Here is a 15,756-nt window from a genome sequence, read left to right on the forward strand (position 1 = left end):
TAAGCTAATCAATCTACTCCTCCACATCAAACATTGACTAGAAAATACCATCAAGCACCATATGCATCCAAAGAAAACCTCAGTAACGACAAGTGTCATTTGGAGGCCCCACAATTCCAAATCTGATCAAATAAAATATCAACCTGATCTCGCCCATTATTCCCATCTCGTTCACTGTCTCCGATCCGACGTTCGGGAGGTCCCGTTGACTTCGCGACGAACAATGCGGTTGCTCTGTCATTCCCCCCCAGATCACCGGGTGGGATTCCACAATCCACAGGGACTCCACACTCAAACAGCCAATCGGAAAGTACAAAGCCAGTGGAAATGAAGGTTGTCCGAAATCCGAATGTTGTTGTCCTACAATTTGTCACGTTCAAACAGTGTTAAAAATCGCCAACGAAATCGGAAAAAGGTCCAACGCCCTATAGGCTGAGGCTGATTGGCACTTTACATAATCCTGTCATGTAGCGTTACTGTTTTAGGCTATAATATGCGTTTATGTTATTTTATTTGTATACTTGTCACTTAGTATTACTGTTTAATGATATTTCTCTTTGTTTGTGATAAGAGGTCTTACGTTCGAATATCACCAAAGACGAATTTAAATCACATTATTGCTAACTCATTGTGCAGTTTAACCCACCCCATTTCTAATGTAGATCATGTCGTTTTTCAAAATAAATAAAGTAATATTTTAAGGGTGCGTTTGATATGTAGAAAATATTCTCCTAAAATTTTGTAATTAATGTCAAGGTCTGCAAGAAATGATGGAATATAGGGAGACATGTAAACCTTCCATCCATTGAAAGAGTTTTCAATGTGCCGTGAATACGACTCGGCACATCAAGTGTCACAATATAAATAGTTGAATACTTGAAGTTTTTTTATTAACCGTTTATATTATAATACTTAGTGTATCAGATCGTATTTTCGACACACTGAGATATTTTTCCCATCTATCATAGATTTGGTATACTTACCTTATTTTCCGACGGTAATTACATATTTATTAATATTTCTTTTTTTTAAACTTAATTTATCAAACATAGGAAATGAAGTGATTTTCCATCTCGAAACTTCTTTTCTCGCACTCAACACAGCCTGAAAGTGTAATATATCATCCGTTTGTATTACAAGACAGAATACTAACATGTAGTTTGGATGTATCGAAAAATCTCAAGAGGGGCAAAAGAGGGAATTTATCAACATGGATAAAAGAGGGGAAAATGGTAGAATCTAGAAAGGGAATGTCAAAAGTATGATACGGGAAAAGTATCAGAGTTTTTGCCCTTCTCCCTCTCTCCTCTCTCCTCTCACTGCCCTGTTTCTCTCTCTAAAAATCTGAAAGCAGAGAGCAAGGGAATCAAGAGTGAGAGAGCACGGAGGAAGCAGTGTGGATCCGGTCACAGAAGAAGAAGAAGAGAGATAGAGAGCAGAATAGGCGTAGATAGACCGTGGGATTCTCCGAAAAAAGAAATAAAATCTGCAAAAAATAAGAAAAAAAAAAAAAGGAAGAAAAGTTATGGTCTTTAATTAGGGTATCTTCTTGAAAGACCACCATTGTTCTTCAATCATTCATTCATTCTGCGTATCCGTACGGTCTATCCACTCCTCTCTTACTCTCTCTCTCTCTCTCTCTAACACTCTTCGCCTTTCGTTTTCGATTTAATTATTGTTGTTGTTTGGTTGGATTCAGCTGAATTTTAGATTTTTATACAATTATTTTAGTTATATAGATTGTTATACATATTATTTATAAAGATATAGTCTGAAATATATACTGGAGTTTAGCAATGGAGGAGGCTAGGGTTTCAGGGGACACTGGGAATGGTGCTCCCAGTGAGGGGGCTGTTCGGCCCTCGTACTGGTTGGATGCTTGTGGGGACATACCGTGTGATGTAATTGGTGATTTCGTGGAGTTCTGTGAACCTCCAGTTTGTGGTCCTCCTCCTGTGGTGGCGGCGGCCAATGGCAATGGCTGCAGCCAGGAGGAGGATGGGTTGGTGGGCGATTTTTTCGGGGGGATTGATCACTTTCTCGACAGTTTCAAGAGTGGAGCTGGCCTCCCTGGTGCGACTGATCCGAACTTGGATGTGAATGCCAATGGTGTTATTGGCAATGCTGCTGTTGAGGGTTGTGCTAAGATTGAGCCACCTGTGGTTGTGCAGTGGGGGAATGTTGATGACACGGTTGGACACAATGTTTGGAGTGGAGGGAGGAATTTGGAGGGTGATAATGGAGAGAGTAAGGATGATCGGAGTGGTTATCACAGGTATGAGAAGAGGAAGGGCAATGGGGTTGTGAGGAAGAGAGATATGGATGGTGAGGAGAGGTTCTTTAAGAGGGTTGCTTTGGATAATGGTAGGAATGAGAGGTATAGTTCCGGTAGAGGGCAATATAACATGAGGGACAAAAGTTTTAGTAGGAAGAGGCCTCGTGATTCTGAGGATATTGATTGGAGGGGTAGAGATAGAGATAGAGATCGGATTAGGAGGAGAGAGAATTATGGTAGTTATAATAGGAGGGAGGTTGGTAGAGATGGGGAGGCAAAGGGTTATTGGGAGAGGGATAAGTTGGGAACCAATGAGCTTGTTTTCCGATTAGGAACTTACGAACCTGATCATAACAAAGAGGTTAGGATAGCCGATGTCAAAAACAAGGAACGCAATGGGAAGGCTGACAAGAAACCCGAAGAGGTTAAAGAAAAAACTCCCGAGGAACAAGTCAGAAAGTATCAATTGGATGTGCTCGAACAGGCAAAGAAGAGAAATACAATAGCTTTTCTTGAAACTGGGGCCGGAAAGACACTCATTGCTGTTCTTCTCATGCAAAGTGTTTGCCATATGCAGCAAAAGCAGAACAAAAAGATGCTCTCTGTATTTCTCGTTCCTAAAGTTCCCCTTGTTTATCAGGTAATGTATGCACAAGTTTAAGTGCTTGTTTTTTTGCTTAGAAGTACTTTATGTGGCGTCCATCCATTGCAATTTGCACCTTTTGAGTTTATGATACGTTTGTCTTATTCGTATTCAGCAAGCAGAAGTTATTCGTGAGCGAACTGGTTTCCAAGTGGGCCATTATTGTGGTGAGATGGGCCAAGATTTCTGGGACGCCCGAAGATGGCAGCATGAAATCGACACAAAACAGGTAGGTCTTACCATTTTAGTTATTAGAACATATCCTGTATATTTTGTTACTCGTCTTATGTTCTGAGCACTTTTACTTTCAAATGATATTTTTCTGTAAAACATTGTGGTGTCATTTCACTCACTATTACTTTGGTCTGTTTCGCTTATGAATTTTTAATGTATATTTATTTGTTGTACGCTGTTCGTAGTGTTGGCTTTCGTCATCTAATTTCCGTCCGCATAGTTGCCCCTCTAATGTGTCTAGTGCACATTAGCAATTGAGTGATAGTATTATAGGGGGAAAAGTGAGAAAGAGTGCAAAAAGTACACTGGCAGTGTACAATAACAAACTTAATTTTGAAAATACAAGGAAATGAAATCTAAACCGAAAAGGGAGAAGAGCAAGAATTTATCCAGAAGAATAACAATCCCTGAAGTGTAGCATTAATTTCTAAAACTGAATGCTCTGTTCCCTTGAAGAATCCTATGGGTTTTTAGCTAAAACTTTTTGCATCCAATGGCAATACATTACTGTCTCAAGAATAGAATGTCGCTAGCTCCACTCCCATCATTGATTCTGTAGCTTAAGATGGTTCCTGCTCGGTCCTTGGTTCCTTGATTACAATTTGACATTTTCCCCTGCAGGTTCTGTTAATGACAGCTCAAATTCTGTTGAACATTCTGAGGCACAGCATCATAAAAATGGAAGCAATCAATCTCTTGATTCTGGATGAGTGTCATCACGCTGTGAAGAAACATCCATATTCTTTAGTGATGTCTGAGTTCTATCATACAACCCCAAAGGAGAAAAGGCCGTCTGTATTTGGAATGACTGCTTCTCCTGTTAATTTAAAAGGTACTTTTGTTTTGTCGAGTTACGACATCAAAAATTCAACTCTTCTTTATTCATTGCAATGTTTTAAATCACTGTATATTGATGCTTCTTATAACTATGTCCCATTCAGGTGTTTCCAGCCAAATAGATTGTGCAATAAAGATTCGTAATCTTGAAAGTAAACTAGATTCCATAGTTTGTACCATAAAGGACCGCAAGGAGCTTGAAAAGCATGTTCCAATGCCCTCCGAAACAGTGGTGCAGTATGATAAAGGAGCTAGCTTATGGTCCCTTCATGAGCAGCTAAAAAAAATGGAAGCGGAAGTTGAAGAAGCTGCAAAGTTCAGCTCTAGGAAAAGTAAATGGCAGTTTATGGGAGCCAGAGATGCTGGGGCTAAGGAAGAGCTGCGCCAAGTGTATGGTGTTTCCGAAAGAACAGAAAGTGATGGGGCTGTTAACTTAACTCAAAAGTTGAGGGCTATTAATTATGCGCTCGGTGAACTGGGTCAGTGGTGTGCTTACAAGGTACAAATTAATAATTTTTCCGCCTAAGTCAGTTATATAATCATTGTATGAAACTATTGCTCATTCGGTTTCTTTCCTAGGTTGCACAATCTTTCTTGACAGCTTTACAGAATGACGAGAGGGTGAGCTACCAGCTTGATGTCAGGTTTCAGGAATCCTACCTGAGCAAAGTTGTAAATCTCTTACAATGTCAACTATCAGAGGGAGCTGTTTTGGACAAGGAAAAGAAAGTAGCAGATTCAGAGAATGGTGTTTCTTGTGATGGAAATGATCCTGATGAGATGGAGGAAGGAGAGCTACTTGATACTCATGGTTAGTTGGGTGGTTTACTTTTTCGAGCATGCATTCATTCCCTGAGTTAATGAGTCCATTTGATCGACATTTTTTCTAAAGTTATCTCTTTGTGATGTGTAGTTGCCTCTGGTGGGGAGCATGTAGATGTGATAATAGGAGCTGCTGTAGCTGATGGGAAGGTGACTCCAAAAGTGCAGTCACTGGTAAAGGTACTTCTCAAGTATCAGCATACAGAAGATTTTCGCGCAATCATCTTTGTGGAGCGAGTTGTGTCTGCTTTAGTCCTTCCCAAGGTTGTATTTGTTAATAGATATTGTTCTTTTCGAAAAAAAATAATGCATAGATATTATTTGCCTTTTTTGATTATTTCTTGTTTCTGAGTTCCTCACCCAATAATGTTCTTCCAAACATGCAGGTCTTAAAGGAACTTCCTTCTTTAGGTTTTATAGAGTGTGCTAGCCTTATTGGCCACAACAATAGTCAGGAATTGAGAAGCTGCCAAATGCAGGACACTATTGCCAAATTCAAGGATGGCCGTGTATGTATAAACACCATGCTTTTGTACTAAAGTTGAATAGAGGACGGTCTTCATGATTCAATCTTCTCCGGTCTGAAACTTTCTTTTACTTCTTTGTAGGTGACATTGTTAGTTGCAACTAGTGTTGCCGAGGAAGGACTTGATATTCGGCAGTGCAATGTTGTCATTCGGTTTGACCTTGCAAAAACTGTTTTGGCTTACATACAGTCCAGGGGTCGTGCTAGAAAACCCGGGTCTGATTACATCTTGATGGTGGAGAGGTACTTAGTTGCCTGGGTTCCATATTACCATTAATATCAGTAATGGTCACCACTATAGTTTTTCACATAACAATGGCTAATATTACTTAAACTCAAGTGTTTTCTCTTTTCTGTGTGAACAATTTGTCACTTTGTAATTTAATCTGGTCATTATATTTTTCGTATGATAACTGACATCAAATTCTCTCTTCTTCTTTTGGGTGCCCTGTAGAGGAAATCTGGCACATGAAGCATTCTTAAGGAATGCCAGGAAGAGCGAGGAGACTTTACGGAAGGAAGCAATAGAGAGAACTGACCTGAGTCATCTGAAGGATAGTGCTAGGTTAATTTCAGCGGATACAACGCCAGAGACAGTGTACCAGGTGGAGTCAACTGGTGCTGTTGTGAGCTTAAATTCTGCTGTTGGACTCACCCATTTCTACTGCTCTCAGCTTCCCAGCGACAGGTTCTTCTTTCATCAGAGTAATTTTTTTGCCACAACAACTATAATAGGTCCATATTACTGATTTTTCCTTAAATCTGTTGTTCAGGTACTCAATTCTTCGTCCTGAGTTTGTTATGGTGAGGCATGAGAAGCAAGGAGGTCACACTGAATATTCATGCAAACTTCAACTCCCATGTAACGCACCATTTGAGGCACTTGAGGGTCCTCTGTCCAGTTCAATGCACCTTGCACAGCAGGCATACTTTTGTTTTTTACGATCATGATACCTTTGCTTCACATTATCCAAGGATTTGGCTTATCTTTTCCTTATCATGCAGGCTGTTTGCTTGGCTGCTTGCAAGAAACTCCATGAGATGGGAGCATTTACCGACATGCTTTTGCCAGACAAGGGAGTTGGGGAAGAAAAAGAGCAGGTTGACCAGAATGATGGCGGAGATCCACTTCCTGGAACTGCTAGGCACAGAGAGTTCTATCCCAAGGGTGTAGCTAATATCCTCAAGGTAAGTTCATCCTGCATGTCATATGCTTTAGATTTATCTTTGCTGATATTTGGTTGAAGGTTCGTGCTTCTTACGTAGATTTGTAACAGAATTCATAGTTTACTCTCTGGCATTTCAGGGAGAATGGATCTTATCCGGAAGAGATTTGGGTTGTGACTTGGAATTAATTCATGTTTACATGTATGGCGTGAAATATGTAAACTCTGGCTCTTCAAAAGATCCTTTCTTGACTCAAGTTTCGGATTTTGCAGTTCTAGTAGGAAATGAACTGGATGCAGAGGTACCTTATTGCCGTTTTAGGTGTGATGGTATCTGTTTTTAATTCCCCGTTCTTTGCTAACTCGTTTTCTGTTAATAGGTGTTATCGATGTCGGTGGATCTATTTATCGCTCGAACCATGACTATAGATGCATCCCTTGTTTTCAGGGGTTCAATGTATATTACTGAAAGTCAGGTTAATAGTTTACTACCCTACTTGAATGTGATTAATTTTGAAACGATTAACTGTTTAGATTTTAGCTACAGACTTTTAATCAAATTTTCAATTTCTTGTGTACAGTTGGTGTCCCTTAAAAGTTTTCATGTAAGATTAATGAGTATTGTACTGGACGTGGATGTCGAACCTTCCACCACCCCTTGGGACCATGCAAAGGCTTATTTATTTGTCCCTGTGGTTAGTGATAAGTTGGTGGATCCTATGAAAGAAATAGATTGGGATCTGGTTGAAAACATAAATGGTGCAGAGGCTTGGGACAATCCCCTTCAAAGAGCTCGACCTGATGTTTGCCTTGGCACAAATGAGCGTACGCTAGGTGGAGACAGAAGGGAGTATGGTTTCGTGAAATTGCGTCATGGCATGGCCTTTGGACAAAAATCCCATCCAACCTATGGTATCAGAGGAGCTGTGGCACAGTTTGATGTTGTTAAAGCTTCTGGATTGATTCCTGATCGGAATGCCCTAGAAATTAGAAAGCCGGTGGATTTGCCCAAAGACAAGTTATTTATGGCAGATACTACATGTGTCAGTGTCGAAGGCTTGGTCGGGAAGATTGTGACAGCTGCTCACTCAGGGAAGAGGTTTTATGTGGATTCAATATGCTATGATATGACGGCAAAAAACTCTTTCCCCTGGAAAGAAGGCTACCTTGGCCCTGTGGAGTACAGCTCATATGCTGATTATTACAAGCAAAAGTATGATACACTTTTCCATTCCAGATTGTCTGATATTGTTTTAGTTATTTTAATATGCCTTTTTAGATTTATTATGGTAACCTAGAAACGAGTCGATTCCTAATGGATGGCTGATGTGCCCGAGATTACGTGCTTGAAGAAGAGGAAGGCTAGGTGGTGCTTGGTTCCTGAGTAGCATTTTGTTTTTAGAAATGTTAGAAAGTGAATGAAAACATATTCTTTTTCACTTGCTGGGGTAATGAAAATTGTTTTCATGTTTCACGAACCAAACACCACCCAATTTTAATCTGGAAGGAAGTAGCTAATTATTGTCGGATGGAAATTTGTTGGATTCATCAATGGAATGTTCCAATAAATTTTCCAGTGCCAATAGTTGCAAATCCTTACAGATGGAGAAGCTTTCTTCTTTCTTCTTGCACAATAAAGGGCGCATTTGGCTTTTTGATCTTTCTTTAAATAGGTATGGAGTTGAATTGGTCTATAAGCAACAACCTCTAATAAGAGGGCGCGGTGTCTCATATTGCAAGAATCTCCTCTCCCCACGATTTGAACATGCGGAAGGTATGCTTCGCTTATTACCCTTAAATTAATTTACATTTCACCTTTTTTTTTCTTTTTCGAGTTAATGGACGTTTTATGCAGAACAAGATGGTGAATCGGAAGAAATTCTTGACAAAACGTACTATGTTTTCCTCCCTCCCGAGCTGTGTTTAGTACATCCATTGCCTGGATCACTTGTCCGTGGTGCCCAGAGACTACCATCAATAATGAGAAGGGTTGAAAGCATGCTGCTTGCAGTCGAACTTAAAGATATGATAAACCATCCTGTCCCTGCTTCAAAGGTATTTTATCATCTCAAGTGCTTATTTTAACTCGCTATTAATTACTTGGTTAACGTGTGTTACCTGCCTGTCTACAGATCTTGGAAGCCCTGACAGCCGCTTCGTGCCAGGAGACATTTTGTTACGAAAGAGCAGAGCTTCTGGGTGATGCTTACCTGAAATGGGTTGTTAGTAGATTTCTATTTCTTAAATACCCTCAGAAACACGAGGGTCAGCTTACTAGGATGAGGCAACAAATGGTTAGCAACATGGTTTTGTACCAGTATGCATTGAAAAAAGGACTTCAGTCATATATTCAATCAGATCGCTTTTCTCCATCTCAGTGGGCTGCTCCTGGGGTGTTACCTGTCTTTGATGAGTATACGAATGATGGAGAATCATCCTTGTTTGACGAGGATAATCCTGTAGGGAGAATGGATCGCACTGGTGATGTATATGAGGATGATGAGCTGGAGGATGGGGAGCTTGAAGGTGATTCGAGTTCTTATAGAGTCCTCTCTAGCAAGACCCTTGCAGATGTTGTCGAAGCACTTATCGGGGTTTATTATGTTGAAGGTGGGAAAAATGCTGCTAACCATCTCATGAAATGGATTGGAATTGAGATAGAGCTTGATCCCGATGGGCTCGAGTGCATACCCAAGCCATCTAGCGTTCCAGAGAGCGTACTTAGGAGTGTCAACTTTGATGCCTTAGAAGGTGCTTTGAATTTTAAATTTAATGATAGGGGCTTTTTGATAGAAGCCATGAGTCATGCTTCTCGACCATCTGCTGGAGTATGCTGCTATCAGCGGCTGGAGTTTGTTGGTGATGCCATCTTAGATCATCTCATTACAAGGCACTTGTTCTTCACCTACACAATTCTACCTCCAGGCCGGTTGACTGACCTGCGAGCTGCTGCTGTTAACAATGAAAACTTCGCACATGTTGCTGTGAAACATAATCTCCATGTGCACCTTCGGCATGGGTCGAGTGCCCTTGAAAAACAGGTACTCAACTCCCTCTCTTACCCTTGAAACTTTTGGATTCTCATACTTGAATGGGGAGCTGATGGTCTGCCGTAATTATCTTTTTTTTTTTAACTGATTAGGCAGGTTAGCTGCCAGCAGAGCCTAAATCCTAATTTAGTGTTTTTGGATTCTGTTTACAGATTAATGGCTTTGTGAAAGAAGTCGGAAATGAATTATCAAAGCCAGGGTTCAACTCCTTTGGTTTAGGAGATTGCAAAGCTCCAAAGGTTCTTGGTGACATTTTTGAATCTATAGCGGGTGCCATTTTTCTTGACAGTGGACGTAATACCACAGCTGTTTGGAAGGTAGATCTCACTCAAGGCACGTAGCTTATCTGCATTTTTACTTTTCGATGTTCTTTGGTGATGAGTTTGGGAAACTAATCCATGAATTTCTGGTCTTTCCATCTCTGTGGCCATAGGTCTTTCAACCTCTGTTGCAACCAATGGTTACTCCAGAGACACTGCCAATGCATCCTGTGCGTGAGCTGCAAGAAAGATGCCAGCAACAGGCTGAAGGCTTGGAATACAAAGCCACTCGAAGTGGAAATGTGGCTACAGTCGAAGTCTTCATTGACGGCATCCAGATGGCAATTGCTCAGAATCCGCAAAAGAAGATGGCACAGAAACTGGCTGCTAGGAATGCACTTGCTGCATTGAAAGATAAGGAAACAGCTGAAGCAAAAGAGAAGGAAGAGAATGGGAAGAAGAAGAATGGTAGTCAAACATTTACCCGACAAACCTTGAATGACATATGCTTGCGTAAAAATTGGCCCATGCCATCCTACCGGTAAGAAGTTCTGAACACATCATCAACACTTACTATCACTAAAGAAGTACGGGGAATTAAAGATAAATTTGGAACTTGTAGTTTTGTAGGGATTCAAGCTTAAGATTTTGAGCTCTTATTCCATTTTAAATTTAGCTGGTTTTCTATTGTTTCAAAACGTTTGATATGTTTGTATTTTTAGGTGTGTAAATGAGGGTGGCCCTGCACATGCAAAGAAGTTCACATTTGCCGTACGTGTGAATACCTCAGACGGGGGATGGACAGACGAATGTGTTGGGGAGCCTATGCCCAGTGTTAAGAAGGCCAGGGACTCGGCAGCAGTTCTTCTCTTGGAGCTTTTAAATAAGTTATACTCGTGATGGCATGACGGGTGCCGGTGTTTGCAACTCTATTTTTCTGGTTGTGAATGCCTCAGCATTGCTGTTTACCAAGAACAAGCTGTAATTTACCTGAAGTGTTCAAAATGTACTGCTGATCGAATTGAATAAAAGTAGAAAATGCAAGCAGGAAATTATTTTAACAAAGCTTCATTTAGCTGGTTATGATTGGGGTCCAATATATAATGTGGTTTTACCTATTCGAAATCACGAATATATGCACATGATCATTTGGTTTAGTGGCATTCAATCTCTGCTTTATCGGATTAAGTCACAAGTTCTAGTCTTGTGAACCAAAAGTTTGAAACTTCAGCTTCTCACACAAGCAATACGATGGAAGAGAAGATTTGGTGTTAGCTATCATGCTCCTTGTACTTTCTCCGTTTGTTTTCCTATTCTCAGTAGTCCGTTATTCTTCGGACTTATAAAAAAAAAGTCAACCAAATCGAAAACAATTTAGACGTTTGATCTACAAAGTGATAATTCGTTGTTCAACCAAGCACTAGATACGTCTATTTATATGGTACTAGTTGGATGAGCGAAATGTTTCCAATTTGAATGATTTTTTGCAAATGTGATCGTTAAAAAGTGGTCTAGAAGATGAGACGTAGTTCCTTTCATCAAACTTAATTGCAGGTCTAAAAGACGATGCAGTTCCTTTCATCAAACCTAATTGCATAAGGGGAAGGAAGGTAACAACTTCTTCCTACTGTTGTATGTATTTACTCATTGTCAAAATTTGCTTGGCCCCTTGTTTACTAGGTTTCAATGTCGATGATGTTGCTAGCAGAGGTGGATTTTCTAAATCCAATCTTTTGAATTCTCATGTCCAAATTGAAAATAAATCATTGTTTTAAAGGATTGGAACACATTCTTCATGCCAACTGGATAAATAAAATAAGCAAATTAACAAAGTAAATTTGTGATAATTGTGGACACAAGTTATAAATCCGAGAATATTTGAAGATGATAATTTTTTCCACTTTAAAGTCCAAGGATGCCGAGGGAAAGAGTCAAACTCTTGTCGTGAATACAGGGGGTGAGATGCTCTACCACTGAAGCTATAAGCCCCAAACTCGATGATGATACCGCATTGAAGGTGAAATGGAAAACAACATTCTCTAATGATTTCGTTCAACTTAATCAACCAAACAATCACCAATCATTATCCAGAACAGAAAAGGTAAAACTGGGGAAGTTCTGCATGGAATCTTCCTTCTGCCGTTGACAAAATGACTTATTTGTAATTAGTGGAATGTTGTAGCTTGTGTGTTTACCGCCTTAAGGTGTGGAGTATGTACTCAGCGTAAAGATCCCTGCACCAAAACATACAAGTTAGACACTGCATCAATTTATAATCTCTTTCTTAAGCAACAAGAAACATTAGAGCTTCGACTGCCATGTCTCGGATGCTTGTGGTTCCTAAAGATAAAACTTACATTGAGTACTGGATAGCTTCAAGAGCAGTGCTAACGGGCAAAAAGGCGTTTACTGCAACCTCTTTGTTCTCATTCTTCTTGTCTATACAGTATGTTAAGAAAAATGGTGCAACATCTAAGGTGATGCATTAAGTTTTAAAGTATGATTGTGAACTGAAGGATACAGTCTTCAAAGAAGCAACGAATCTCTGAAAGGCGATGAGGGGGTAGGTCATTGAGCTCAGTGAAATGTCTGTACTCTGGATCATCGGCGCAGACTGCGATGATCTTATCATCTTTCTCTCCCTGGATTGAAAACATGAATCAGTAATTGTGAAAGTTCATGCACTAAACTGAACAGTTATAGAAAGAAGTAGTAGAGTCTCAACCTGATCAATCATGGGCATTACTCCAATGGCTCGGGCTCGCAGAAAGCAACCCGGAAGTACAGGTTCCTGTTTATTCATCGATTTATATAAATACTCATCAATACTTCATTACTTATACTCATTATTTTGCTACGTTCTAATGGAATTTTGTTAACGAAATTTCTTTGAAATGATGACTTAAAAAAATCTGATAAATCACCTGCATGAGAACTAGAACATCCAGTGGATCATTGTCTTCGCACAGGGTGCGAGGGATGAAACCGTAATTGTGAGGGTACACTACCGACGAATATAAAATCCGATCAACCTGAGAATTTATGTAAAACATTTAAGGACCATCTGAACTTAGATACTTGAAATATGCGGAAAGTAATTCTCAAGGTAATTCAGAGCTGTGAATTTTAATTTCACACCTTAATCAGTCCTGTCTTCTTGTCAAGTTCATATTTGACTTTGCTTCCCTTTGTTATCTCAATAACCTGAACCAATCCAACAAACAATTCAATTAATTAGCAACATTTTATTAACAGCATTTATGATTTCCTCTAGTCGCTTGCTTTGGCTCAGGTTATTTGATACGGAGCAGATACATACAACGTTGAAAACATTGGGTGCACTAGGTCCTGCAGACAAAGATTTTGCATCATGATCAGTTTCTTCCAGGAAAAAACAACCGAAACGAAAGAATAAATGAAAAGAGCTAGTGAGTTTTAACGCTCATTCTCTAGCCTCCTGCACTTCCGTGAGTGCGTAAAAAAACAGCAAATTATTCAATTTGGAGTGCATGACTAAAAAGGCGCGTCAAAATTGCTACCAAAAAGAAAGGTAAAATCAAAAGTTAGAGATCTATTTTAGGGTCAAACTGTAGGTACCAATTTCAAGATCATGCCAAGGATGTGCAGCAACTGATCTCCTTGACAGAGATGAAAGAATCCTCTCATTCAATTTGGGAGCTTTTTGGGTTTTAGTTTCTTCTTCCTTTCCTTCAGACATCTCTAACCATACGCAGGTAAAAAGTAAAAGGGTGTGGTAAAACATCACATGCAGCTAGCAGTAAAAAAAGAACATTCAAACAACAAATAGGATATTGATGAGTAAACAATGAACAGACTTGAATACATCATTGCCTGGGAGGACCAAATTACGAATCCAAATATTGAGGTAAATATAACAGGATTATAATGGGTGATTAATATGGTGATTTACCCTTTATCAAAGACACGTTTTTTCTGTAAAAAAAAAAAAGTGATGAACAAGAACTACCCCATAAAAGACAAGATCGTTAATTACAAGATTAGGAAGCCTAAACAAAGATCTAAAGCAAAACAAAACAAGGATTTTGGTAATAATCATGGTTTATTTACGATAAAACAAATTACAGAATCATGAGTTGAAGCAAAAATATGATATACGCACTTAGAAGTGCACAAAGGGACTGGTTGAGGCTCCCGGTGTTTGTTGATGTAGAAACTTGAAATTAAGATAAAAAGGATTGAAGAGCAAATGTGCTTGTAACTTGTAAGGATGGAGTGATGGATGAATATACAAAATGTTTATATATTAGGTGGGGAGGGAATGGAGGAAAGAAATGAGGGGGTTGGTCAAAACTTTGAGGGATTACGTCGTGTCTGCCTATGAGAGAAGGTAGCTAACCTGCAGACACACCCCTTACGTTGAACCTTCGAAGTTGGTTAATTTTCTACTTTTTTATTTTTGAATTTATTATTTATGTTAAATTATGAAAATAGATTAAAAAGATGAAATGAAATTCGGTTCAACATACAAGGGCTTGAACTTTGTTTGTTAAGAGCATTTATTTTTTTGCACTCGAAATTACGTTTGACTCTTACTTTCCTATTCCAGTTCTTGAGGAATGACGTGTCTTTTCTCAATCTTCTAGATCTACATAAACTTATTAAACTTGTAAAAATAATTTAACAAATTCCTTTAAATAAATAAAGTCCCCATTGTGGATGCAAATTTTCGCCTTTTCTTGATTGACAAATCTGCATCTGCAAAATAATAACACCTAAGAGTAAGGCCAAAAGCCTTACATGCCCACGATGAATTTGGGGGGGAGGGGGGCTTTGGCTGAAGAATCTCCGATGCCAAAGTTAGAATTCTGTAAAGAATGTGTTTGAGTGTTTATGAGAAGCAAAAAGCCTCTTTAGGGGTAGCTTAAGCTTCTCTGAATTTTGGAGATAAATGGAGTATTTATAGGAGAAAAGGGAGGAGATGGGTCGGCCCTCTAGGGTTTAGAGGTGGCCGGACCTAGGGTGGAATTTGGGTGAGAATATTCTAAGATATTTGTGTAATTCTAAATAAATGGGATTATGACAACTTACTTGAAAGAGGTCTTCTCTGATTAGAAATATATTTATGATAAGAATACGGGATTATTCTATTATAAATACGTTTGACTTTTCCTACGTGCAAGGGTTCCTTGAGCAGTTGTTGATCTTTGTCTGCTCTATCTCAGCTGCGCGTGGTGAATGAGGCTGCTCCCTGCTCATTTAATAGGGGCAGTCTTGTCTTTCTTGAGAAATAATCCATGTGTCAGCTCCATGATTTTTGGGATTATCCCCACATCTGCTGGGCTGCTCGCAGGAAAGGGCAGGAGGTGTAGGAATCCAAAACTGTAATGGAGTTTGTATCTCAATTTGATGTGGATTTTCTTTTTGACTTGGAATTTAAATTCTTCTATGTAAGGGAATGTGTAATTGCCACCAAAACCTATTTAAGTCTGTGTCAAGCAAGGGGTTAAATAAATTTAGAGTGCAATTAAAACCCCACAAGAAAGAGAGAAAGCTAGAGGATATTTGTTCCCCCTCCCCTAGCAATCTTCTTCGCTTGCACGTGTAAAGAATTGTATTTTGTTACTTTTCTTCTTTTCCAAGGTAAGAAAAAAAATTAATTTTCTCCTTTTTCTTGATTTTTTGGAGCCTCGGCGCTTGAATTTTTGGCTTGACAGGGGTCGAAAAGTAGTGAAAAATGGTAATTGTGGGGCTGTTGTGCTGCTGCCGTGGTAGTCATATTGCTGCAGGAGGCTTAGCTTGGCAATAAGCTAAGGGTCTGGTATGACACGACTCGGCTAGGCTCTCGTGGACCTGGGCGCTAGGGCGCCGGTCCTAGGCTACTCGAGGTGGGCCACTAGGCGCGAGTCTATGTGGCTGAAGGGGCTACTGGGCTTGGGCATGTACATCATGAGAGAGATACGA

General features: G+C 39.6%; 2 protein-coding genes across 4 annotated transcripts; one reads left to right on the forward strand and one right to left on the reverse strand.

Annotated features, from left to right (window-relative positions):
• The first annotated feature begins 1,276 nt into the window (after positions 1-1,276).
• Positions 1,277-10,896, forward strand: LOC103956343 (endoribonuclease Dicer homolog 1). Of its 3 annotated transcripts, none has more exons than XM_048565012.1 (20): positions 1,278-2,915; positions 3,034-3,147; positions 3,774-3,984; positions 4,094-4,488; positions 4,569-4,800; positions 4,903-5,075; positions 5,198-5,320; positions 5,420-5,580; positions 5,792-6,025; positions 6,111-6,261; positions 6,343-6,525; positions 6,644-6,805; positions 6,884-6,979; positions 7,085-7,716; positions 8,177-8,277; positions 8,359-8,558; positions 8,636-9,544; positions 9,706-9,870; positions 9,987-10,354; positions 10,536-10,896. In XM_048565012.1, exons 1-20 carry the CDS (start codon positions 1,797-1,799, stop codon positions 10,711-10,713), a joined length of 5,907 nt encoding a protein of 1,968 aa, XP_048420969.1. In that variant the 5' UTR covers positions 1,278-1,796; the 3' UTR covers positions 10,714-10,896. The 3 variants fall into 3 exon arrangements, with proteins under 3 accessions (XP_048420971.1, XP_048420969.1, XP_048420970.1); XM_048565013.1 differs by having other exon boundaries at positions 9,987-10,400; positions 10,536-10,676; XM_048565014.1 differs by lacking the exon at positions 10,536-10,896 and having other exon boundaries at positions 1,277-2,915; positions 9,706-9,886; positions 9,987-10,191.
• Positions 10,897-11,736: 840 nt separating this feature from the next.
• Positions 11,737-13,531, reverse strand: LOC103956344 (soluble inorganic pyrophosphatase 1-like). Its single transcript, XM_009368307.3, has 8 exons — positions 13,411-13,531; positions 13,133-13,161; positions 12,952-13,017; positions 12,738-12,845; positions 12,539-12,604; positions 12,335-12,455; positions 12,171-12,252; positions 11,737-12,047 (listed from the first exon to the last, which is right to left on the reverse strand). Exons 1-8 carry the CDS (start codon positions 13,529-13,531, stop codon positions 12,005-12,007), a joined length of 636 nt encoding a protein of 211 aa, XP_009366582.2. The 3' UTR covers positions 11,737-12,004.
• Between the last annotated feature and the right edge of the window lie 2,225 nt (positions 13,532-15,756).

The sequence above is a fragment of a genome, unplaced genomic scaffold, assembly GCF_019419815.1.
Source record: "Pyrus x bretschneideri cultivar Hongxiangsu unplaced genomic scaffold, Pyrus_bretschneideri_v1 Contig4, whole genome shotgun sequence".
In the NCBI taxonomy this organism is placed as follows: Eukaryota; Viridiplantae; Streptophyta; class Magnoliopsida; order Rosales; family Rosaceae; genus Pyrus; species Pyrus x bretschneideri.

Bases quoted from the DNA above. Each gene is read 5' to 3' on its own strand.
- LOC103956344 (XM_009368307.3), bottom strand. From the start codon at position 13,531: ATGTCTGAAGGAAAGGAAGAAGAAACTAAAACCCAAAAAGCTCCCAAA. The intron at 12,605-12,737 runs GTGATTTATCAG...ATGAATAAACAG, and splicing joins ATGTTCTAGTTCTCATGCAG to GAACCTGTACTTCCGGGTTG. The intron at 12,253-12,334 runs GTATCCTTCAGT...CATACTGTATAG, and splicing joins TCGTTGCTTCTTTGAAGACT to ACAAGAAGAATGAGAACAAA.
- LOC103956343 (XM_048565012.1), top strand. From the start codon at position 1,797: ATGGAGGAGGCTAGGGTTTCAGGGGACACTGGGAATGGTGCTCCCAGT. The intron at 4,801-4,902 runs GTTAGTTGGGTG...TGTGATGTGTAG, and splicing joins AGAGCTACTTGATACTCATG to TTGCCTCTGGTGGGGAGCAT. The intron at 8,559-8,635 runs GTATTTTATCAT...GCCTGTCTACAG, and splicing joins ATCCTGTCCCTGCTTCAAAG to ATCTTGGAAGCCCTGACAGC.